The sequence below is a fragment of the Bos taurus genome, chromosome 5, assembly GCF_002263795.3.
Source record: "Bos taurus isolate L1 Dominette 01449 registration number 42190680 breed Hereford chromosome 5, ARS-UCD2.0, whole genome shotgun sequence".
NCBI classification, from domain to species: domain Eukaryota; kingdom Metazoa; phylum Chordata; class Mammalia; order Artiodactyla; family Bovidae; genus Bos; species Bos taurus.
In genome coordinates, this window is record NC_037332.1 from 77,612,356 (window position 1) to 77,637,911 (window position 25,556).

The window sequence follows — 25,556 nt, forward strand, 5'->3', positions numbered from 1 at the left end:
CTCAATAGTTGTGGAACTTGGTCTTGCCCCATGACATGTGGGATCTTCCCAGATAAGGGATTGAACAGGTATCCCCTGCATTGTAAGGTAGACTGTTAACCAAGGAAGATTCTATCACCAAGGAAGCCCCCAAATTGCTCTTTAAGGAGTTGAGTATGAAAAATAGGTTGTAAAACAACAGTTCATTGGCAAGCACTGTCAATGACAGTTTGATTCAAATATTGAAGCAACACTTTTTATTACTCTCAAGGCCCATTTCATCACCATTAGCAGTTAGATAATGCTATTAGACAAAAAAAAAAAAAAAAAAAAAAAACATTGCTACCTTGACACCATTAGACAAAATAGATATTACTATCTTGACAGGTTCTTCTATACTTTCATTCTAACAACAGAATTTACCAATCCAGAAAAGGCTTGCTGACCACTTCTTTGTGCAAGTAGCCAAACCTCTACCTCATTTTTAGACAGGCATTCTCTCCTATGAGTATAGGAATAATTTGGCCCATAAATAGTGTCAATCTATTTATGTGTATGTTTGAAATTGTGTGCCAAAGCCCATTACAAAGTACATTTTAATATTCCAGATTTTTAAAATGTAACACAGGAAGGTTTATGACTATTGTGACAGCCTTGGAAGAGATTGTTTAATCATAATTCTACCTTTGGCATAATTGTTTTAGTGAAACCAAAACTCTATCAGAAACCTATTTCTAATGTACTTTTAGCATTATTGAACAAGTGATGATGAAAAAGCTATATAAGTAGTTAACCAGTGGGTAGCCTTTCTTATAGGATACATTCAGCTTTCACACAAACTGAAAGTTAAAAATCTGTGTATATTAATATATCTATTATGATTCAGTCTACAGTATTTTTAAAAATATCTTTGTTGATTAAGCATTAAAAAGAATAAGTCAAGATACATATCAACATTCATTATATCACTAAGCTCACTCATTAATTTGCTCTTTCTGCCTTGCTCAAGTAAAAGTTTCCTGTAACCTTCAAGAAATTAAGTTCTGAGTAGATTCAGGTATTGTTGACTGTAAGATTAAGCTATAAATCCCCTTAGGAGCATTAAATGCTTGAATAGAATCTTAATCAGGCTAGATCTGCCAACCAGGGTCTTCTTTGGAAAGAGGTCAAGATGTAAAAAAAAAAAGATTAACATTGTCCACTAAGCATTCTAGCAGACATGCTGATTGTGCATTACTATGCCTTCTACTCAGTCCACACTGGGAGCAAAATCTGAGCCTGGGGTGGGAGAAAAATTTTGAAACAGAATCAAGCTATTTATAGTCGAAACATCAGTGTGTACAAAATGGACTGTGCACTGATCTTTATTCTTATGTTCCAAGAGGTGGAAGTCTGGTGTTTGACCATAATTCACAAGACAGGAAAGAGAAGGGAGGGAGGGTAGGTAGGAGGAGGAAAGAAGGAAGGAAAGGAAAGGAAAGATAGCTATCTATATATTATATATGTAATTCATATATATAACATATATATATATGATATATACATCAAGTATATACCATACCAGTTCTACCTTTTTAAAAAGTAGGTTGGCTTTTGCTGCTTTTTTTTTTTTAATGCTGAATGATAACTGATAAAACCCGATTACCTTAGAAACTGTAAAGAAACTACACATGAATTTTTTTTTTAAAGATTTTATTTTTTAATCTATGCCAGCTCCAGATCTGCCATTTCTGTGTCCTGCCCCAAGGGCATCCCAGGTAGCTCAGTAGTAAAGAAACCACATGCCAAACAGGAGACGTGGGTTTGATCCCTGAGTTGGGAAGATCCCCTAGGGAAGGAAATGGCAATGCACACCAGTATTTTTGCCTGAAAATCCCATTGTCGGGGAGCCTGGTGGGCTACAGTCCATGGGGCTGCAAAGAGTTGGAAATGACTTGGCGACTAAACAACAACATCCTGCCCCAAGCAAAGCTCCCTCGCCATTTCTAACATTAGCTTGACTGCGGTGAAGTTTCCCATTTAATTCTATATTTGACACTAGTTTAATGACTGGCTGTTACACAGGAAGTTGATCCAATTGTCGTTAGCAGGCCAGAAGTTTATGCCTCTTCTTATTGTCTAATGCAGAAAGAAATGATTCACAAATGAAAATGGTAGTATTTTGAACCTGTGTCCTAATGCTGTCCAACATCTGGATGCTGGATGCAACATTTACACATGCCTTCAATTGTGAAGTTTTCCCTAGAATGTTTGGGATTATGGAGATGCTGGTCCTTATTACTTCCCCAAAACAATGATAAAAAAGACTAAATTTATTTTTGACTAAAGATCAACTGATGTTGTTTTGAGAGCTATTTAAAAGTTGTTCTGTTATTTCTCATTGACAAATACAACAACTCAACTTTCTAAATCATAGGGAAAAAGTATTTTCAACTCTTAAAAAGAGAAATTATCTGAAGATGACCAGAATCTACTTGCTGGCTACAAGGACAACCCGGTAGGAATGTGGCAAGTGACCATCGACACCTGCTAGAAACAAACATGGCAGAGCTTTCAAAATTAAAACAAACAAGCAAAAAAACTGGCTTTCTGACTTTAAAAACAAAGAGAAATTAAATGTATATGCTCCTTACAACAAGGCATGCATTTTAATCAGTATTCACTGACTCCATGAGCATATGGGATGACAGCAGGCATGATGATTTTACAGATGTGAATAATGCACTCCTCAATTAATGGAAACCTGATTCTCCCTTGGGGACATTGTTTCCCCTGCAACTCTCTCGAGCGTGGACCTGGAGGTGAGATGGGTGCTCCTCTTGCCTCTCATGGCTGTTTCATTTGTTCTCCTTCTCCTTCACATCTAAAACTATCTGTTTTAAATTTCATGTCATCATGAGATTTTTTAAGTTAGTAAATGTATATTTTTAAAAATCAAATTAACACTAACTTCCTCAAGGGACAGGGTAACAGCAGTAGGAGAGGCTCAGACACTGCATACTATCCACTGCTCAGCACTGTTCTTGTCCCTTATCAAACACCAACTTATTCCCCCTCATTTTTCTAAGACTTTACCTCCTGGTTCACTGCCAATGTTTCCTGAACTCCTGGTCTTAATTCCTAGTATTCTCAGTATGCATAAAGATGATCTCAATTCCTGGAATTCCTCCTCTTGGGGGATCCTCTCCTGTCAACCACTCATTTCCAAGATCATACCTTAGTGACTCATGCTTTTCTAAGTGATTATGTCACCACTTCTCTATCCTCAAATACCCCACAGCCCATCTTCCCTCTCAGCTGCTGACCTTGCTTCCTTCAGTGAAAAAATTGAAGCAACCTGAAAAGAACCTGCAAAGACTCTCTTCATTCAAACCTGCGAGGGTACCAGCAATGCATCCACAAACTCCTCTTTTCCTGGCTATCTACCATAGAAAAATGAATACTTATGTTCACATTAAAATATAAATGTACATGAATGTATATAGCAGCTCTATTTGTAACTGCCAAAATCTGAAAATAACCCAAATGTTCTTCAATAGGTGAATTGATTAAAAAGTAAAACAAAACTGTGGTATATGCATATGGTAGTATTTGACAATAAAAAGGAAGGAACGCAACTAACATGCAACAACTAGATGAATCTCAGAGGCATTATGCTGCGGGAAAGAACCCACTCTCAAAGGTTACATACCATACAGGTCCGTTTACATGACATGCCTGAAAAGACACAACTACAGTGACAGGAACCATCACTGACTATCAGAGATTGAAGAGGGGAGGGTATGACGGCAAAGGAGTAGAAGAGATGGGAGATTTGGGGGGTGAGAAAACTTCTGCATCCTAAGTGTAGTTACATAAATCTACATTTGTTAAAATTCACAGAACTACCCACACATACATTTTAAAAATTCTGTAAACCTGTAACTTTAAATTAATCCTATAAACAAACTCATTAATGTAAATCATTATTCCCAAAGGCACAATGAAATCACAATAATTCAAAAGCGAATTGTTTGAATATTGTTGAACTTTGCTTTCAAATTCTTGATGATGGTAATATGATGGTAATAGGGATGTTGTGTTTACTACAGCTCAGCAAGTGTGGGAAAGAAGCAAGGACTCTTAACCATGCCTGGTTTAGGACAACAGTCTGACTGCTTGGTGGACAAGTTGTTAGCCTCTCTGTCTCACCTGTAAAGAGGGGATAGAAATAGTACATGCCTCATAAGTTTAAGAGAATTAGGTGAGATAATTGAAGGAACGTAAAATGCTGTGTATTGTGCTTGGTACATGATAAGCTCTCATAAATGTTAGGTATCATATTATTTAAACCAATTAAAAAGATTGATCATTCTTTTTAAATTAAATTTTAAAAATCACTTTTGACACTTCGCAACATTCCAGGGAGGTATGAGGTCCATTCCCAACAAATACAAAGAGCAGGACAGAAACTGGAACATTTTAGGGAAATAACTTTTCAGCTATAGCCAAGCCATGCCTTTACAGAATGGAAAATCATCATTCATTGGAAGTGTCAATCTTATTCAGCTGTGTGTAAATCAGCTCTCACTGACCAATCATTTAACCAGATCTTAGAGACTAGAAGAAAAGCTTTGTTATTATTGGATGCCTTAATTTAAATAGTTCAACTTCTCCCCACCAGTAAGCACATTCAATGTTGTACTGAGAAATAATGCTGTGACCCTTTTGAGAACCAGACAGGTACAACAGGTTATTTACACTGATGGTATTTAAAAACACCTAGAAGGCTCTCCTCTGGCAACCTATGGGCTTTTAAACACGTGATGTTTCTTATTTTGGTGTCAGGATATCAGCCATTGCTTCTTGTTGTCAGAAGGTGCTGGGGCCTTCTGACAGTAGACCCCAATACATCTTTCTACATTTATTGTTTCTGTCTTGCTGTGTGTAAATAAGTCTGATTACCAAACTTTGAAACAATAAATAACATTAACATAGTCCTCTACTTCTTGTGAAGCAGTTTCATAAAAAAATTTTATCCTTATAAATACCATGAGAAGTAGGAGAGGTGTTATTATAATGTTTATGTGGAAAAATGAGAAGTTTAATCACACATCTGATTGACTGTTTAGATGTTTCTTGCTTAGTCACAGCAGGTACCATCTATCTGTGGTTTTAAAGGGTAATTTACTATACAAAATGTTATATGTGTTTTTAGTCCATGTGAGCTGCTCTAACAATAACACAATAGGCTAGGCTGCTTAAACAGACATTTATTTCTCATAGCTCTGGAGACTAGGATGTCTAAAATTGAGGCACCAGCAGATTCATATCTACCATATGAATGTGAAGTCATTCACATTGTGAAGTCAGGTGAAGGCCCACTTCCTGGTTCAGAGTTGGCCATCTTCTTGCTGCGTCCTCACATAGTAGAAGGGATAAGGGAGCTTCTCTGCAGTATTTATAGAGTCTAATTCATGAGGGCTCCACTCTCATGACCTAATCATCCCCAAAGGCCCTACCTCCAAACACTATCACATCAGGGATTAGGTTTCAACCTATTAATGCTGGGGGGACACAGACATTCAATCTATAGTACATGCTGTCAAAACACAGCTCACTATCTCCGGAGATACTAAACATAGAAAGAAAGAGTTCCTGAACACACTGAGTTGCCTTAGCATTGAAAACAACCACTCATTGTCGAATTTTTGTTCATTGATGCTTTCAGGTACCCAAGCATCTGACTCATAGCAATCACTGAAGAGACCTCTGTTGAAAAAATTAATGTGTGATTTCAAAGTAGAAAATCTAAAAAGATGAAAACCATAGGATAAGAAACTCAAACCCTATATCCAGCAGTTCATATTTTCAAAAATTTCCAGTGGGGTAAAGATAGTCAATAGTATGTGGTTAAAGAGCAGACACACATTTTTAAGAGACACTGGATGTCAGTCTAAGAAGGTAATAACCAGGATGCTCAGGCATCCTGAAACCATGTCACATGAGGAAGTGCTAGTGGATCTAGATATGTTTAGTTTGAAAAAGAGAAAATAAGATTGCTCTTTCCAAATATTTTAAGTTATGGGCATGGGCTAAAATTGTCAAGTGGAATAGAAAACTTAAAAAAAAATGTATTTTCTGTAGATCCAGTGGCTAGGAATATGACCAGTTAGTGAAAATTACAGAGAATCAATTTTTCACTGAACAAAACAGGGCAGTTTAGCAATTGGAGCTGCCAAGCACCAGGATGGGCAGGCTTGGGAGGGAGCTAGAAGACAGGAGTGAACAGTAATTTAACATCTCCTATGTGCGTGGTGTTGGACATAGGACCTGTATAATGTATAGGACCTTACATTAGTATTACCATCTCCAGGTCAGAAGTGAGGAAAGTGATGCTTACAGAACAAAAGTGACTTGTCCAATATCACACAGTTGCTAAGTGGCACATCTGGAACTCAAACCAGAGGTAGCTAACTCCTAACATAAGTTATTTCTGTTCAGTTCAACTCAACAAACATTCTTTTTTTAATGTCTGCTTTTGACCAGGAACTATACTGAGTCCTGAGAAATACCAAGATAAATGACAGACAGAAGACAGTTCCTTCCTTGGAAAGATTCAGAGTTTACCATCTCCACAGTGCTAGAAGTGTCTGAATAAAGGTTACATGACCATTCCAGGTTACTAGAGAAAGAATTATTGATCTGGGAGTAGTCTTTATCAAATAATCACTTAAGGTGCCTACATGCCCAAATTCATAGATGTGGCTATAACAGATTTCTGGAAATTGAGCTGGTATATTATAAAATCTGGTTATTCCACTGAGGGGAAAATGGAGCTTCAGATGTGATAAAAATTATATGAATTAAGCAACTTTTGAAATATAAAATGACCATATCCTAATGTTACCAATAGGTAACATTTTGTTACTGGACCTGAAGGATTAACACTTAATTTGATTAGCTCCCATTTGGTCCTTTGATTGGATGACATTTTTCCTTTATACTCCCTGTCCTTAAAAATCTTATTTACTTCCCTGGTGGCTCAGACGATAAAGCATCTGTCTACAATGCAGGAGACCTGGGTTCGATCCCTGGGTTGGGAAGATTCCCTGGAGAAGGAAATGGCAACCCACTCCAGTACTCTTGCCTAGAAAATCCCATGGACGGAGGAGCCTGCTGTCCATGGGGTCGCAAAGAGTCGGACACGACTGAGTGACTTCACACTTTCACTTTTTAAAAACACATATAATAATGCTGTTTAAAATGTCTAAAAATGAGAATTACATGAAAAATCTAAGTTAGGTTTTACAGTCACACATAGTGCTGGAGCTTTTCAACAACTAAAGCAATAATAAAAACATACTGTAATTCCTACCATCTGATTCATATCTCAACAGAAAGAATTTTCAAGGCAATAAATTCAGAGAGGTATTTACCTAATGTTTCTTTAACCTAAGAACATGGACCTACATAATAAATGATATCTTCAATAATATTTTTATGGAGGATTCAGAAAGTTATTAATAATAACAGTTTATGTTATTATATATTTACTATATAACAAAATAATCTTTAACAAATACCACAAGTATAATTCTAAAACTTTTAGCAGAGCTGAGACTAGAATATCGATTTTCTAACGCCCAATTCAGAGAAGGCAATGGCACCCCACTCCAGTACTCTTGCCTGACAAATCCCATGGGCAGAGGAGCCTGGTAGGCTGCAGTCCATGGGGTCGCTAAGAGTCTGACACGACTGAGCAACTTCACTTTCACTTTTCACTTTTCACTTTCATGCATTGGAGAAGGAAATGGCAACCCACTCCAGTGTTCTTGCCTGGAGAATCCCAGGGACGGCAGAGCCTGGTGGGCTGCTGTCTATGGGGTCGCACAGAGTTGGACACGACTGAAGCGACTTAGCAGCAGCAGCAGCAGCAAACCCAATTCATAAATGCTTCCATTTTTTTCACTATACTATCCTATACATACCACATATAGAAAAGAATTTGGCCATGGAATTACAGATACATACACACACACATGCATGCACATGTGAGTGTAAAATGTCCATAACACACACAGCACACATACAAACACAGGTACCTTTACCAGTACTGATGATTCTACTGAAATTAGAGATTAGTCCTTTTAATAAATAAAAATAATTCCATTAATTAACTTATCAAATTCACGCAGCATCTGTCAAGCTGATGATTTACTGTGTTTTGCATTGGTTATCTTTGTCTACTTCTCATGGTCCTATCACGTCTCTCTTTCAGTCACTATGCACCCATCTGTACCCAGAATACAAAAAGACAAATAAAACTGAGCCTACAATAAACACAAATCCGGGATTTCAATTTAACACAAGTCATCAAAAGTCTATATCAACATACCAAGAAATAGAATTTATTCCTTTTCTCCTTTTTCAAATGTACTCAACCCTGCATGCTAATAATAATTTTATTAGTGACATTAAAACCTAAGGTCTGCATGAAAAACAGCAGGGCTCCAGGGTGTAGTAATACCACTCACTAGCTTTCAGCCCATCAGAAAGAATATTAACAGATACACTGTTGACACACTTAGAAAACCAGGAAACTGACCACCTGTTTTTCCCTTTTAGTTACCAACAAACCCAAATGGCTATAGTGCCTTGATTGAAAAAATACATAAATTTGGATGTAATAAGTTATTCTCTTACTGCAAATCAACTATCGAAAATACATAGAAATCAAAGGATTATAACCAAGTTATCATTCAGCAATTCCCCAAATTGTGAGCCTTATTATTCTCCAATACCCAGCCAAAAAAAAAGTCTAAATTAATGTTTCTTAAAGCATGGTCTCTTTGTGCTGTGAATTTGTTAGAAATGCAAATTATTGAATTCCACCTAGACTTTGAATCAGAATTTTAGGGGCTGGAGCACAAGACTAGGTTTTGATGAGTTGTCTAGGTTATTCTGGTGCTCATTAAAATTCGAGAAATGATCTGAATGAAGGGGTTCTTAATATTTTGTTTCCTTTATGGCCTCAGTTCATTTCTACCTTGCATGCTCATTCATAACCAACTCCTGTTGCTTATCATAAGCCTACTCCTTGGAAACTGCAATCAAGCATGGTGTAAGTGAGGATGCTCTGTCAATCCTCATTGTCTTGCATCAACAGAAAAACATCAATGGATACCCTTTCCTCAACCTTTGCTATTCTTCCCTCAGCTGCAACTGCCACGCACAAGATGGGGTGTGCAGCTTTCAGAAGATCCATCCAATTGGCAACCAAAACTGCCCGACTCACTGGTTTCAGTCCTTCTGTACAATCCACCTGCACATGGGTACCCAAGGCACAGGTTGCCATGTCACAGCCCCCCTGCCAACCTGCTATGTGAGCCTGCTGTTCATGGTGGCTGAGGGCCCTGCCTGTGGATGCTTTGGGCTTTGCTTAATCCAGGAAGGTAGCCTATGGCACCTTGAGTCCCCTTGGAGGAGGAGGTCTGGTATAAAAGGATAAGCAAGTGATGATGAAAACCCAGCACATACAGATGCGACAAATGAAGAACTGGAGATGGGCTTTGTTTTTTAACAATCATTTAGGAAAGTAAGGCAGAGTGTCCTGAAAACGCTCACGTTCTTCTCGGTACTCAGCACTGAATTCCCCTTGGTTGGCTCCTTTCTTTGTCTCCAGAGTCATACTGCTATATTTGGAGCATGCCCAAAGGCAACAAACTAGGTAAAGCAGATACTTTACTGTCAATATTCACTGACTTCATTGTAATATAGACACAGGCTAATGTAAATTATTGATTAAATTTAAGTAAATTTTGGACAACTTATATCTTGTAATAATGAAACTTTACTTGTAATACGCCACTAATTTCAAGAGAAGGGTATCAGTGGGTTGCTTTGGTTGCATTTCACAGTATCAAACAATTTTTTCATCCGATGTTTTTCTATTATTATGCTCAGTTAATGAGCCTACTTGGTAGTGTACCCGGCATTTGTTCATTAACCTCCACTGCACTGGTGTAGGAATTAAAGGATACCTGCACCTCTTCTACAGCTTTCTTAATCAAAAAATGGAGTGAACAATTTAATATGAAATTTTCAAAACTACTCCTAAACGGGTAGTGGATGAAGCTGCTTTTGGCTATTTCTGTCCCCAGGATCACCTCCTCCGTGCAGGGCAGAATGACTCTGCCACTCTGAAACCATCTGGCATGTGATGCTGCTAAGTACAAAGCTGAAGGGAAACAGCGAGTTCAGGGGAGGCCTTGGAATGAAGAAGGCTCCTAATCTGATTCATACCAGCTATAATTTGCTGCTTGTCTACAACCAGCAAAACAATTTACGGTTCTCTAACGCCAGACTCTCGGACTCCCTCAAAACACTCCTCCGCCAGTCTCTCTCCCTCAGTGAGGAGAGGCCTGTGCTAACACCACTGTCATTTTGAATTAGTGCTGATGCTGAGCATAAGAGCCAACCATTCCTCTCCACATTGTATTGAAACAGGTAAAGGGAGGGAAGTGTTAAGCTCACTATATTTTTTAAACACCTCTGCAGAAATAGCAAGACCAGGTCCCAAGTACTCAATAAATAAAGGCTTTATAATGATAAGAGAGAGAAAAGCTCACTTCAGAATAAGCTTTCATTTCACTAAAAAAGCAGAAAAAATTGCTAGCATTGACATTATGTGCTTCTTGTTTAATATAGCCCCTCTGATTAGTGAAAAAGTTTTATTCCTCTTTCCTAGCAAGAATTTTATCTTCTCTCTCCCACAGCTCTCTCACAGGGAATATGTTTGCTATTTGTTTACCTCCTTCAGATCCTGCACGACGGCTGTGAGCCTCTCATTTTCTGCCTGGACATTAGTGACTACAGCCCGGCTCTGTTTCAGTTCGTTCTGCATATCCAAGATCTTCCCCAGATAGTAAGCTTCCTTCGATGCTGACTCCTGCAGAAGCGTTTCCTCCCGAGTCTCTCCATCCTCAGCAACCTTACGGTGGATGGAGAAGGACTGCCCAAACGCCTGCGGAGGATTTGAAAAGAGAAAGAGCACAAAATGAAATGCACCACTGCACTACTCAACAGAATTGGGAACATGATTCATTTTGATTTGTGTACAAGAAAAGCTATTCAGCAAGACTTTCAGAAGCAAAAACTACACAGTTCATGTAACAGGCTAGCAGCTCTCACTGACACTTGAAATAATTCAATTTAACAAGGAGAAAGAAAATTTTAAATGTTTTGCTAAAATATAGATATAATGTGTTAAAACTTGAAAAACATTACTGCTTGTTTTATGTTACCATTTTTTAGAAAAATCCTATCAAGGAATAGAATCAAGGAATAGACAGCTAAGCGCTAAGGAAACCATAAAAATTCATATTCTAATTTTCAGTCTAGAAAAAAAATCCCCAAAATAATTTTCGAGAAAGAAAATGATAGTTTCATTAGCTTTCTAATACATTAGTGGTAAGAATATATCAATTACAAACAATACCTTTAAGAGAGAAAACTACCAAACAGCATTCAAACTTCTGGTACCAAAAAAGACATAAAATGAGATCAATATTTAAGAAAATATATCTGTGTATAAAGAAATTTTAAAAACCCAGAAATTAATGAAATTGATAAGCTACAGTTGGTGAGTAGGAACGAGGTAGAAAGAATGAGGGAATGAAATGCTATACAACAGATCACATTTCATAGGAGTGACACTTTTTGAGATTGTCTTATCATATCATTCTCACTCTTAGAACTACAGTATGCAGTTTCACATTTTGTTGTTCAGTCGCTCAGTTGTGTCGACTCTTTGCGACCCCGTGAACTGCAGCATGCCAGGCTTCCCTGTCCTTCACCATCTCCCAGAGTTTGCTCAAACTCATGTCCATTGAGTCGGTGATGCCATCCAACCATCTCATCCTGTCATCCCCTTCTCATCCTGCCTTCTTTTCCAGCATCAGGGTCTCTTCCTGTGAGTCAGCTCTTTGCATCAGGTGGCCAAAGTATTGGAGCTTCAGCTTCAGCATTAGTCCTTCCAATGAATACTCAAGATTGATTTCCTCTAGGATTGACTGGTTGGATCTCCTTGCAGTCCAAGGGACTCTCAAGAGTCTTCTCTAAACCACAGTTCAAAAGCATCAATTCTTTGGTGCTCAGCCTTCTTTATGGTGCAACCCTCACATCCATACATGACCACTGGAAAAATGATAGCTTTAACTATACAGACCTTTGTTAGCAAAGTAAGGCCTCTACTCTTTATAATGTTTCATGTCCCTCCCAAATAAATAATAATTAGATCAGCCTCTATGTGTCCAGGGACCCAATGGAACACAAATAGTAACAAATGAACACAGCTGTACTACAAATGAACAACATGACTACATTGAAAGGAGTCGAGAAAAAAAGATCTAACCTGAGCAATTTTGGAAATGGGTATTTTTGCTATACACTATAAAGCTAAAGACAAAACAAATTGTACCCAACACTATAGTCTAGTTAGTAAATTTGTTTCTCATGGGGATTACAGAGACACAATTCTAAAACTCCTTTGTATACTAGGTTTGAGGAAAAAAGTAAACATATTATGGATAATGAAAGCCAAATTTCTCCCTGCTGGAGAAAGGCATTACAAATAAAGAAAGGGAGAAGGAAACTAGCAGTATTGAGTTGTAATTAGAAGTATCAGGATAGTCTTTAACAGGGAAGTAGTTCAATAGATGGAGAGACCAAAGTGCTTATGTGTGGTTGTGTACACAGATTTTCTAGCTCTGTCAGCAAACCTTGCAGCCAAATTTTGTTTCTAAATATCAATCCCCAATTAAAAGAACTAGGGTTCTTTGAAGAAATGACTGAGTCCCTGGCTGGAGCAAAATGAACTTGGTGCAAGCTGTGGTGCCAAAGAGTAACAAAATGCTTTTTAAAAATGACGTGGATATGTCAAAGGACACAAGAGTCTAACTAAAGAGGCTCCCAAATGGCCAAATCTGGGATAATTGGGGGAGACAAAAGAGTTACAGTAGTGAATTATAATCCACAAAACAAAATCAATATTCATGAGTCCACACTGATGTAATAACTGAATAAATAAGGGAAGAAGAAACAGCTTTTCTTCACAGTAGAATTCTAATAATTTAATTCTAATAGAAATAAAATACATCAGCATTACTTGGCAGATACCAAGTAATAATTATTGCAGGTAAAGATTATCAATGAAATATATGGAATATAAAATAACAGGTAAAAAATATGATGAGAAACAGGATATTTGCATAGTCTTAAAGCATTTTCTCCCAAGATATTTATTAATTCCAATGGGAAAAACAGTAACTTTGCAATGGAGTAACCCAGTAGACCTTAACTAAGTGACCAAAACTTAGCTCAGCAGCAACAAGACATCCTGACATTGTGTACCCTCTGATCAACACATGCAGCAGGCACAGGGTCATTTCTGTGATATTCTTACCAAAAATGCATAAGCCAGTTTTTACCACAAGAAAGCATGAAGCAAATCAAAATGGAAACATTCTACAAAAGAATTGGCCAGGACCCTTCAAAAGTATTAAGGTTAGGAAAAAGAGAGAAAGACTTCTCTAGACAAGATGAGACAAAGGAAACATAACAAATGCAGTACAGGAACCTAGATTGCAGCCAGCCCTGAAAAAAAGATATTAGTAGGACATTTGGCAAAATCAGAATATACTCTTAATATTGGCTAATAATATTGTAGCAATGTCAATTTCTGGTCCCCATAATTGTACTCTGATTACCTTAGGGTAGCTCAGACGGTAAAATACCTGCCTGCAAGTTCAGTCCCTGGGTTGGGAAGATCCCCTAGAGAAGGGAATGGCTACACACTGCAGTATCATTGCCTGGAGAATTCCATGGACAGAGAAGCCTGGCGAGTTACAGTCCATGGGGTTGCAAAGAGTCAGGCATGACTAAAGCGACTCAGCACACATACACACACACACACATACATACATACATATATTTTAAAATTTCAAATGTTATTAAATGATGCTTCTGGACTGTGTACAGATCATGAAGAAATAAGGCTAGAATCAACAGAGAAGGATACTCTTGGTGTTTGGCTTCTTCAGTCTCAGGACAGAAAGACATACTTTATTGGAGTAGCCAAGATTCTACATGTGATAATACATGTATAGACTTATGAACAGATGAAAAATTAACTTTGGAGGTGCCACTGACCTTGCTTTTCCATTGGTAATGATCAGACTCTGTGAGAGCAATTCTGAACTCATTACTCATTAAAATGCCTTTGGAAAGATGTCTGGCAGCACATCTCTCCGTGGTGACCTGGTGACATCTTCAGTAGACCCTCACCCTGGCAAAGGAACCTTAACTATATCTTCTTCTTAGTGTAGTCAGTAAGTTGTGCCCAACTCTTTTGCTACCCCCAGGGACTATACCCCACCATGCTCCTCTGTCCATGGGATTTTCCAGGCAAGAATACTGGAGTGGATTGCCATTTTCTTTTCCACCAGATCTTCCTGACCCAGGGATTGAACCTGGGTCTTCTGCATTGTCAGGTGGATTCTTTATCAATGAGCCACCAGTGAAGCCCGACTATATACTTAAGTACTAGTGAAATCTAAAATTAGCATGAACTCTGTGTCAGGCACCTCAGCCTGCTTCTTTTTCACAATTACTTCCTCACTACTAGGTAACAGAAAACTTCCACAGGCCATTTTCTTAACTCTGCCTGAGTAAAATCAATAGACTAAGGCAACCTATGGTTCTCACATTATTCTCAGCACACAGGCAATGCTCGCTTGGTGGCTAAATTGACCCCTAAGATCTTAATTAATAGCAAGTGTACTCTGGATCCAGCACCAAAGGAAATAAAACATTTCAGTATATACACAGAAGAGATCTTCAAAATACAGTCAAGAATTGAAACTGAAAATACAAATTGATGAATTCAATTTTTGACAAATTCATCTTTGATGAATCCTTAACTCATATTTATTGCAGCTCAGAAACTTTAACTGAGCATAGGGGTATCCAAAAGTTAGTCATCATTTTTATGAGGAATGTGTAATTTCACTAGGCCTGATTTAAAACCAGTGTAAGTATGGAAAGTTATTCAAGAACATTTATTATGGTGTAATTTTTTTTTTAATATAAAAATAACACCAATCCAGCACAGGCTACAGATGTTCCATGATCTACATTTGCAAATTCTTTGAGAACTAACACGACTCAGAAAAATCTGCATTAAGGGAGAGTGAAGGAGAAAACACTCCTATTTTACCCAATTCCTAACTGTTGGTAACCAGAACTGGCCATGACAGCCAGCTGACAACTATCATGCGGCTAATTGTTGATGCTGATTTACCAGGCCTGTGTGGCTCTGCCAGGTACCTCCCTCCTCCACCACCATTCCAAGTAACTCCTGACAAAGTTGGACCCAAGAGAAGAGAAGCAGTCTCTTATAAGACTACTGAAGCTGCATGCTTGGCAGAAATCACAAAACTAGCTTTGCTATTTATAGGCAAACGTAGGGCAGTCATGATTCTAGTTATATTTTGTTCAGATAGCAAATTCTTTTTAGGCACTGCAGTCATTTCATGGACAATCTTTATCTGAAATTAGTTTGAGATAAACTGACATTTCTATACAATTTTAGAATGTACTAGGATTTCTCATCATATGTGTAGCTATAATTCCACAGTTATCACCTTTAATATAGTGCATCACAGTGTATCAGTTGATTTCAACTGTGAGGCAGTTTAAGTCCATTTAGCTATATAATAAGTATACCTTGCTTTCTTATTCTACTCACATGACCTCTTAATCCAAAGAAAACTGGTATTTTTTACCTTCATATTCAAGACAATATGTTAACCGTTAAGTGGAATTTTCATGCTTCTTGTCTTTCATAATATGAAAGACGAAGTTCAGCTAGTATATTTAATAATATCATATTATCTCTCAAATATGATCCTTGGTTACAGGACTTTCATTCTTTCATCTTAAAAATTGTGACAAAAGGGTATACTAGGTTATTCAAGGACAGTAGACAAAGTAGTTTTTACTTGAAATCCTAAAACTTGTTCATACATTTGTTTGTTCACTAAACAAGCATTTACAGATAACTGTAAACAGGCATTGCTTGAGGCACTAAGGATTCAGCAACATTTTAGAAAAAAAATCTCTGCTTTTGGGAGAATTCTAGTGGAACACAAATAAATCAGTAAGTATGTGGTATAATGTTAGAAAAATTTAAAAATAAAATGAAATTCAGGGTAAGAGCATAAAACAGCACTGCCAAATAGGACTCCCATCAATGATATATCTGTGTTGTCCAATATGGTAACCACTGTCCACGTGTGGCAAAAGAGCTCTTGAAATGTGGCAATATGACCAAAGAAATAAGTTTTTAATTTTATGTACTCTAACCCATGTTGGAGAAGGAAACAGCAACCCACTCCAGTATTCTTACCTGGAGAATCCCATGGAAGGGTCGCAAAGAGTCAATCACAACTGAGACTTCACTCACTCAACCCATGTAAGATCACAGTAATCCAAGTCTATGCCCCAAGCAGTAATGCTGAAGCTGAAGTTGAATAATTCTATGAAGACCTACGGGACCTTATAGAACCAGCACCCAAAAAAGATATCCTATTCATTATAGGGGACTCTAATGAAAAAGTAGGAAGTCAAGAGATACCTGGAATAACAGGCAAATTTGGCCTTGGAGTACAAAATGAAGCAGGGCAAGGGTAACAGAGTTTTGTACAGAGAACTCACTGTTCATAGCAAACAACACAAGAGATGAGTCTACACACTGACATCACTAGATGATCAATACTGAAATCAGATTGATTATATTCTTTGTAGGCAAAGATGGAGAAGCTCTATACAGTCAACAAAAGACAAGACCCAGAGCTGACTGTGGCTCAGATCATGAATTCCTTATTGCCAAATTCAGACTTAAAATGAAAAAAGTAGGGAAAACCACTATACCACTCAGATCAGTTCAGTTCAGTTCAGTCACTCAGTCGTGTTTCTACTCTTTGCGACTCCATGGACTGCAGCATGCCAGGCCTCCCTGTCCATCACCAACTCCCAGAATTTACTCAAATTCATGTTCATTGAGTCAGTGATGCCATACAACCATCTCATCCTCTGTCATCCCCTTCTCCACCTGTCTTCAATCTTTCCCAGCATCAGGTCTTTTCAAATAAGTCAGTTCTTCACATCAGGTGACCAAAGTATTGGAGGTTCAGCTTCAGCATCAGTCCTTCCAATGAATATTCAAGACTGATTTACTTTAGGACTGGTTGGATCTCCTTGCAGTCCAACGGACTCTCAAGAGTCTTTTCCAACACCACAGTTCAAAAGCATCAATTCTTCAGCGCTCAGCTTTCTTTACAGTCCAACTGTCACATCCATACATGACTACTGGAAAAGCCATAGCCTTGACTAGATTGATCTTTGTCAGCAAAGTAATGTCTCTTCTTTTTAATATGCTGTCTAGGTTGGTCATAACTTTACTTCTAAGGAGTAAGCATCTTTTAATTTCATTCAGGTATGACCTAAATCAAATCCCTTATGGTTATACAGTGGAAATGATGAATAGATTCAAGGGATTAGGTCTGGTAGACAGTGCATGAAGAACTATGGACAGAGGCTCTTGACATTGTACAGAAGGCAGGGAGCAAGATCATCCCCAAGAAAAAGAAATGCAAAAAGGCAAAATAGTTGTCTGAGGAGGATTTACAAGAGCTGAGAAAAGAAGAGAAGCTAAAGGCAAAGAAGAAAAGGGAAGATATACCCATCTGAATGCAGAGTTCCAAAGAATAGCAAGGAGAGATAAGAAAGCCTTCCTCAGTGATCAATGCAAAGAAATAGAGGAAAACAACAGAATGGGAAAGACTAGAGATCTCTTCAAGACAATTAGACAAAACAGGGAAACATTTCATGCAAAGATGGGCACAATAAAGGGCAGAAATGGTACAGACCCAACAGAAGCAGAATATATTAAGAAGAGGTGGCAAGAATACACAAAAGAACTGTACAAAAAAGATTTTCATGACTCAGATAACCACCATGGTGTGAACATTCATCAAGAGCCAGACATCCTGGAATGCAAAGTCAAGTGGGTCTTAGGAAGCATCACTACGAACAAAGCTAGTGGAGGTGATGGAATTCCAGTTGAGCTATTTCAAATTTTAAAAGATGGTGCAGTGAAAGTGCTGCACTCAATATGTCAGCAAATTTGGAAAACTCATCAGTGGTCACAGGACTGGAAAAGGTCAGTTTTCATTCCAATCCCAAAGAAAGGCGATGTCAAAGAATGTTCAAACTGCTACACAGTTGCACTCATCTCACACACTAGCAAAGTAATGCTCAAAATTCTCCAAGCTAGGCTTCAACAGTACATGAACCATGACCTTTCGGATGTTCAAGCTGGTTTTAGAAAAGGCAGAGGAACTGGAGATCAAATTGCCAACATCCGCTGGATCATCAAAAAAGCAAGAGAGTACCAGAAAAACATCTACCTCAGCTTTCTTAACACACCAAAGCATTTGACTATGTGGATCATAGGAAAGAGATTATGACACATTAGCCTCAAAAGCTTCTGTATACCCTTCCTTGATTCTATCTCCTCTGCTATACCCCAACCTCTCTTCAGGGAAGCAATACCCTATTTTGTATTTACCATTTTCTTGCTTTCTTTATACTTTACTATATATCTATGCACTTGGAAGCAACAAATAATTTAATATTGTTGTTGTTGTTCAGTTGCTCAGTCGTATCCAACTCTTTGAGACCCCATGGACTGCACCACACTAGGCTTCCCGGTCCTTCACCATCTCCCGGAGCTTGCTCAATCTCGTGTCCATTCCATTGGTGATACCATCCAACCATCTCATTCTCTGTCATCCCCTTCTCCTCCTGCCTTCAATCTTTTCCAGCATCAGGATCTTTTCCAGTGAGTCAGCTCTTCACATCAGGTAGCCAAAGAATTGGAGCTTCAGCTTCAGCATCAGTCCTTCCAGTGAATACTCAGGACTGATTTCCTTTAGATTAACTGGTTTGATCTCCTTTCTGTCCAAGGAACTCTCAAGAGTCTTCTCCAACACCCCACTTAAAAAGCATCAATTCTTTGACATTTAGCCTTTGGTATGATACAACTCTCACATCCATACGTGACTCTTGGAAAATCCATAGCTGTGACTATATGGACATTTGTTGGCAAAGTAATGTCTCTGCTTTTTAAAATATTGTCTAAATTCCATATATATGTGTTAGTATACTGTATTGGTGTTTTCCTTTCTGACTTACTTCACTCTGTATAATAGGCTCCAGTTTCATCCACCTCATTAGAACTGATTCAAATGTATTCTTTTTAATGGCTGAGTAATACTCCATTGTGTATATGTACCACAGCTTTCTTATCCATTTGTCTGCTGATGGACATCTAGGTTGCTTCTATGTCCTGGCTATTATAAACAGTGCTGCAATGAACACTGGGTACATGTGTCTCTTTTGATTCTCGTTTCCTCAGTGTGTATGCCCAGCAGTGGGATTGCTGGGTCATATGGCAGTTCTATCTCCAGGTTTTTAAGGAATCTCCACACTGTTCTCCATAGTGGCTGTACTAGTTTGCATTCCCACCAACAGTGTAAGAGTGTTCCCTTTTCTCCACACCCTCTCCAGCATTTATTGCTTATAGACTTTTGGATAGCAGCCATTCTGACTGGCGTGAAATAGTACCTCATTGTGGTTTTCATTTGCTTTTCTCTGATAATGAGTGATGTTGAGCATCTTTTCATGTGTTTGTTAGCCATCTGTATGTCTTTTTTGGAGAAATGTCTGTTTAGTTCTTTGGCCCACTTTTAATTGGGTCTTTTATTTTTATGGAATTGAGCTGCAGGAGTTCCTTGTATATTTTTGAGATTAATTCTTTGTCCATTGCTTTGTTTGCTATTATTTTCTCCCAGTCCAGGTTTGATGCATGATACAGGGTGCTTGGGGATGGTGCACTGGGATGACCCAGAGGGATGGGATGGGGAGGGAAGAGGGAGGGGGGGTTCAGGATGGGGAACACATGTACACTCATGGTGGATTCAAGACAATGTATGGCAAAACCAATACAATATTGTAAAGTAAAATAAATAAATTAAAAAAATAAACATAAGAAAATTACTTTATATAAATGAGTTTTGGGATACTCGAATGCTAGGAGGTCTGTTAGATTTGAAATAAGATGTACATGAACTACATAACTCTGTATTGATCTTTAATCCACAGTAAATCAAGGAAGAAACAAGATTGTCACTGCATAAAAATAAATAAATAATATATTGTCTAGGTTTGTCATAGCTTTGCTTCGAAGGAGCAAGTGTCTTTTTTAATTTCATGGCTGCAGTCACCATCTGCAGTGATTTTGGAGTCCAAGAAAAAATGTCTCTCACTGTTTCCATTGTTTACCCATCTATTTGCCATGAAGTGATGGGACCAGATGCCATGATCTTAGTTTTTTTGAATGTTGAATTTAAACCCAGCTTTTTCACTCTCCTCTTTCACTTTCATCAGGAGGCTCTTTAGTTCCTCTTCACTTTCTGCCATAAGCGTGGTGTCATTTGCATATCTGAGGTTATTGATATTTCTCCCAGCAATCTTGATTCTAGCTTGTGCTTCATCCAGCCCAGCATTTCACATGATGTACTCTGCATATAAGTTAAATAAGCAGGGTGACGTACTCCCTTCCCAATTTTGATCCAGTCCATTGTTCCATGTCCAGTTCTAACTGTTGCTTCTGGACCTGCATACAGGTTTCTCTGGAGGCAGGTAAGGTGGTCTGGTATTCCCACCTCTTTAAGAATTTTCCACAGATTGTTGTGATCCACACAGTGAAAGGATTTAGCATAGTCAATGAAGCAGAATTAGATGTTTTCCTGGAATTCTCTTGCTTTTTTGATGATCCAGTGGATGTTGGCAATTTGACCTCTGGTTCCTCTGCCTTTTCTTAATCCAGTTTGAACATCTGGAAGTTCTCAGTTCACATATTGTTGAAGCCTGGTTTGGAGAATTTTGAGCATTACTTTGCTAGCATGTGAAATAAGTGCACTTCTGTGGTAGTTTGAACATTCTTTGGCATTGCCTTTCTTTAGAATTGGAATGAAAACTGACCTTTTCCAGTCCTGTGACCACTGCTGAGTTTTCCAAATTTTACTGGCATATTGAGTGAAGCACTTTCACAGCACCATCTTTTAGGATTTGAAATAGCTCAACTGGAATTCCATCACCTCTACTAGCTTTGTTTGTAGTGATGCTTCCTAAGGCCCATTTGACTTCACACTCCAAGATGTCTGAGTCGAGGTGAGTGATCACACCATCTTGCTTATCTGGGTTACTGAGATCTCTTTTGTACAGTCCTTCTTTGTATTCTTGCCACATCTTCTGAATATTTAATATCATTTTCTTTTAAAATTTGCATAATGGAATCATTTCATAGGCATTCTTTTGCAATTTGCTTTTTAAACTCAACTTTCAATGGCTAATATTTAACCATTTTGATAAATGTAGCTATTATTGATCTATTTTCATTGTTATATTACTTTGAATAAGTATATACCTCATTTTAATATTCCATTCTCCTAATCTTAACAATGGATGACTGGATCCATTGCATCCAGTTATTTTGCTATCATAACAGTGTGCATATCTCCCTGGTTAGTACTTATCAAAATACATTTTGGGAAGGATTTGTTTTATTTCCAATCATTGGTGGACTAACACTTTTGCAAAATACAATAAAAATGTACTACTGGAACCATGTATCTATGACATGACCCAACCATGTCCATATAGATTTGTACACAAATGTGCACACCTTTATATGTAATAGACAAAAACTGAAATGTCCATCAACAGATGAATGAATAAAGAAATTGCAGTATATCCATAAAATGGATTATTACTCAGAAGTTAAAATGAATGAACTATTGATACATGCAACATGGTTGAATTGTAAAATAAGTATGCTGAGTAAAATAGGTCAGACAAATCTTATCTACTTGACAGAAAGCAGATGAGTGGTTGCCCTGGAGAGGGGTGTGGGTCGGGGAGAGCTGGGGGAGCTTAAGGAAGCAGTGAAGCAGTGTGGAAAGGAAAAAGGAAGGATTATGATGGTACACTAAAACACTTTAAGGACTAACGGATATATTCATTATCTTGTTTGTGATGATGATTTCACAAATGTATACATATGTCAAAATTCATCCAGTTGTACACTTTAAGTATGTGCAGTTTGTTGTATGTCAATTATACTTTAATAAAACTATATAAATAATAAATTACTAGAAAAATACTAGAAGAAAAACACAGAATGTAAGCCCCAATGGTTTTTTTAAAGACTTCCTTTAGAGTGGTTTTGGTTCACAGCAAAATTGAGAGGAAAGTACAGGGATTTCCCAAATACTCCCTGCCCTCTGACATGCATAGCCTCCCCCACCAGAGAGCTACTTTCATTACAACTGAAGAACCTACACTCACACGTCATAATCACCCAAAGTCTACAGTTTACATTAGGGTTCACTCTTGGTGGTGTATATTCTGTGGATTCGGACGCAGCCGGAATGACATGTATCTACCATTACACTATCATACAGAGTAGTTTCACTGAAGAACCTACACTCACACATCATAATCACCCAAAGTCTACAGTTTACATTAGGGTTCACTCTTGGTGGTATATATTCTGTGGATTCGGACACAGCTGGAATGACATGTATCTACCATTACACTATCATACAGAGTAGTTTCACTGCCCTAAAAACTCTCTGCTCTATCTGTTCTGCTATACCCTCCAATTCCTGCCAACTACTGACTTGTTCACAGTCCCAGAATTTTGCTTTTTTCTGAACGTCATATACTTGGAATCATACGGTATGAAGTCTTCTCAGATTGGCTTCTTTCATTTAGTAACGTGCATTTCAGTTTCCTCCATGTCTTTTCTTGGCTTATGTCTCATTTGCTTTTAGCACTGAATAATATTCCATTGTCTGGATGTACCACAGTTTAGTTGTCCATTCACCTTACCGAAGGACATCCTTGGTTGCTTACAAGTTTTGACAATTATGAACAAAGCTGCTACAAACATATGTGAGCAGGTTTCTATGTGGATATAAGTATTCAACTCCTTTGGGGAAAGCCAAGGATTATGATTAGTAGATTGTATGGTAAAAGTACGTTAACTTTTGTAAAACACCACCAAACTGTCTTCCAAAATGACTGCACCATTTGGCTGCAATGAGTGAGTTCATGTTGTCCAACTATCCATTTTTTTATTATTATTATTTTATTATTAGATTTAACAGTCAGGAAATTACACTTCAATAAATTTAACCAGAACAAATGTAACATAGGGATAAAAAAAATTACAAAATCTGTATTGTTATTCACTGAAGATGTGATTAATACAAACTACACCTTGACAAAGACCTGTAGAAAATCATGTGCAAAACGGCACTGGTCCCCAGATATACTTTGAATAGAATTATCCTCAGCCACATGTGTATGAGTTTCCCTAGCAGTGCTTCTCAGTTCTAGGGGCCATTGGAATCACCTAGGAAGTTTTTCAAAAACAAAGACACACAGACTCCAGCCCCAAATATTCTCAGTTAACTAATTTGGGATAGAGATTGTCAAACATTCTTGGTTCAAGATACACTTGGTGTCTCAAAACTTTTTTTTAATGGCACCCCAGGACAAAAGAAATACCGAACAAGTCCATTTACTAAATAGTTCCAAACAACTTACTAAGTCTTCACATCCAAATGAGGCACTGTGTGTGTTAGTAGCTCAGTCGTGTCTGACTGTTCAACCCATGGACTGTAGCCCACCAGAATCCTCTGTCCATGGAATTTCCCAGGCAAGAATACTGGAGTGGGTTGCCATTTCCTTCTCCAAAATGATGCACAATCTGTCTGAAAAACTAATGTGCAAAAACTGAAAGAAAAAATATTAGTTTCATTCTTAAAAAACCACAATTGCTTAGGAATGGTATACATGCACCTGTTTGACTCTGTACAACTTCTCAAACCCTGGAATCAGAGTGGACTAAGCCATCTTCATTTCTTGTTCCACAGTGATTTTCCTATGGTTTTCCTATCTGCTTTTTACTTGAGCAACCACTGAAAGATCTAGTTTTGCAAAATATTGCATAGTAGAAAAGAATGGAGCAAGTCTAACAAGGAAACTGTGACCTGAACCACCTTGAGTTAGCAGTTCATGCAGTGTCCAGCAGAGTATCACAGTATTCTCTCGAACATGTAAAATACCCCACAGTCCTCTGTGAGTTTGTGGTAGTGCCCCTGGGCACCTACAAACACAATCTGGTAACTACACGTCTGGGGAAATGCCCAGCCAAACTATTTCTGATCAGCTCATTTTTAGATTCTAACACAAGGGTTGACCCTGATGATCAGAAAAGACCCTGATGCTGGGAAAGATTGAAGGCAGGAGGAGAAGGGTACGACAGAGGACAAGATGGTTGGATGGCATCACTGACTCAATGGACATGAGTTTGAGCAAGCTCTGAGAGATGGTGAAGGCCTGGCGTGTTGCAGTACATGGGGTCACAAAGAGTTGGACATGACCAGTGACTGAAAAACAGCATTTTTAGATTCTAACATAAGGGTTGAGAATCACTATATTAGAGTGTGGATCAGGAGCTAAATGACCAGCCTATAGATCACACACAGCTTCAACTCTTCCTAACAAGACTGCAAGGTTGTTAGGAAGTGGCTGCCCTGATTCACACTGCCACCAGCGTCTAAGAGTTCCACGTTCTTACTGTTGACTTTTCGACTTTAAAGCTTTTCCCACTCTGGGGAGTGTGACATAGTGTGACATCTGGCGGTTTTAATTTGCATTTTCCTAATTTCTACTGAAACTAGACTCTTAGCGACCCCATGGACTGCAGCCCACCAGGTTCCTCCATCCATGGGATTCTCCAGGCAAGAGTACTGGAGTGGGGTGCTATTGCCTTCTCTACTTAGTATTTAGTATAAAGTATATACTTTATTTAGTACAAAGTATTTCATATTTTATTGACCATTCACATTTCCACTTCTGTGTAATTTCTATTCAAGGCTTTTTTCAATTTTCAACAGAATGCTTTTTACCATCTTTAATGATTTGTCAGCCATATGCAAAACAAATATCTCTCCCCAGAATTTATGGCTTGATTTTTCACCCATATCACAGCATCTTTTGATGAAATCATTGTCTGAAGGACAGTTTCCTGTATCTTTATCATTTTTCAGTTACATGGGTGTCAAATACTTTCTGACAGTTGGTGGTTTCCACCTCTCCAAGCTCTTTTTGGTGATGTCTTTTAATAAAGTAATATCCTTGATTTTAAAGTAGTCCAATGACCAATCTTGCTTTCTGGCTAGCACTTTTCCCATCTCATTTAATAACTTTCCATCTTCCAAAGTCAAAAAGCTATTCTATATTTTTGCTTATAAAACTTCTATGCAGAGTACATTATGCAAAATTCCAGGCTGGATGAATCACGAGCTAGAAGCAAGATTGCTGGAAGAAATATCAGTAGT

The 25,556-nt window shown here is 38.1% G+C and overlaps 1 protein-coding gene across 5 annotated transcripts in view; it reads right to left on the minus strand.

Moving 5' to 3' along the window:
* Positions 1–25,556, minus strand: part of BICD1 (BICD cargo adaptor 1) — a 250,617-nt gene that overhangs the window by 130,839 nt on the left and 94,222 nt on the right. For all 5 annotated transcript variants that reach the window (XR_009494605.1, XR_003034813.2, XM_005206892.4 and 2 more), the window contains exon 2: positions 10,772–10,984. Coding sequence is in view for 3 of the 5 variants with exons in the window: in XM_005206892.4 (XP_005206949.1) it covers positions 10,772–10,984 (213 nt within the window). In the remaining 2 variants the exon portion in view is untranslated. The remainder of the gene's footprint in view (positions 1–10,771; positions 10,985–25,556) is intronic.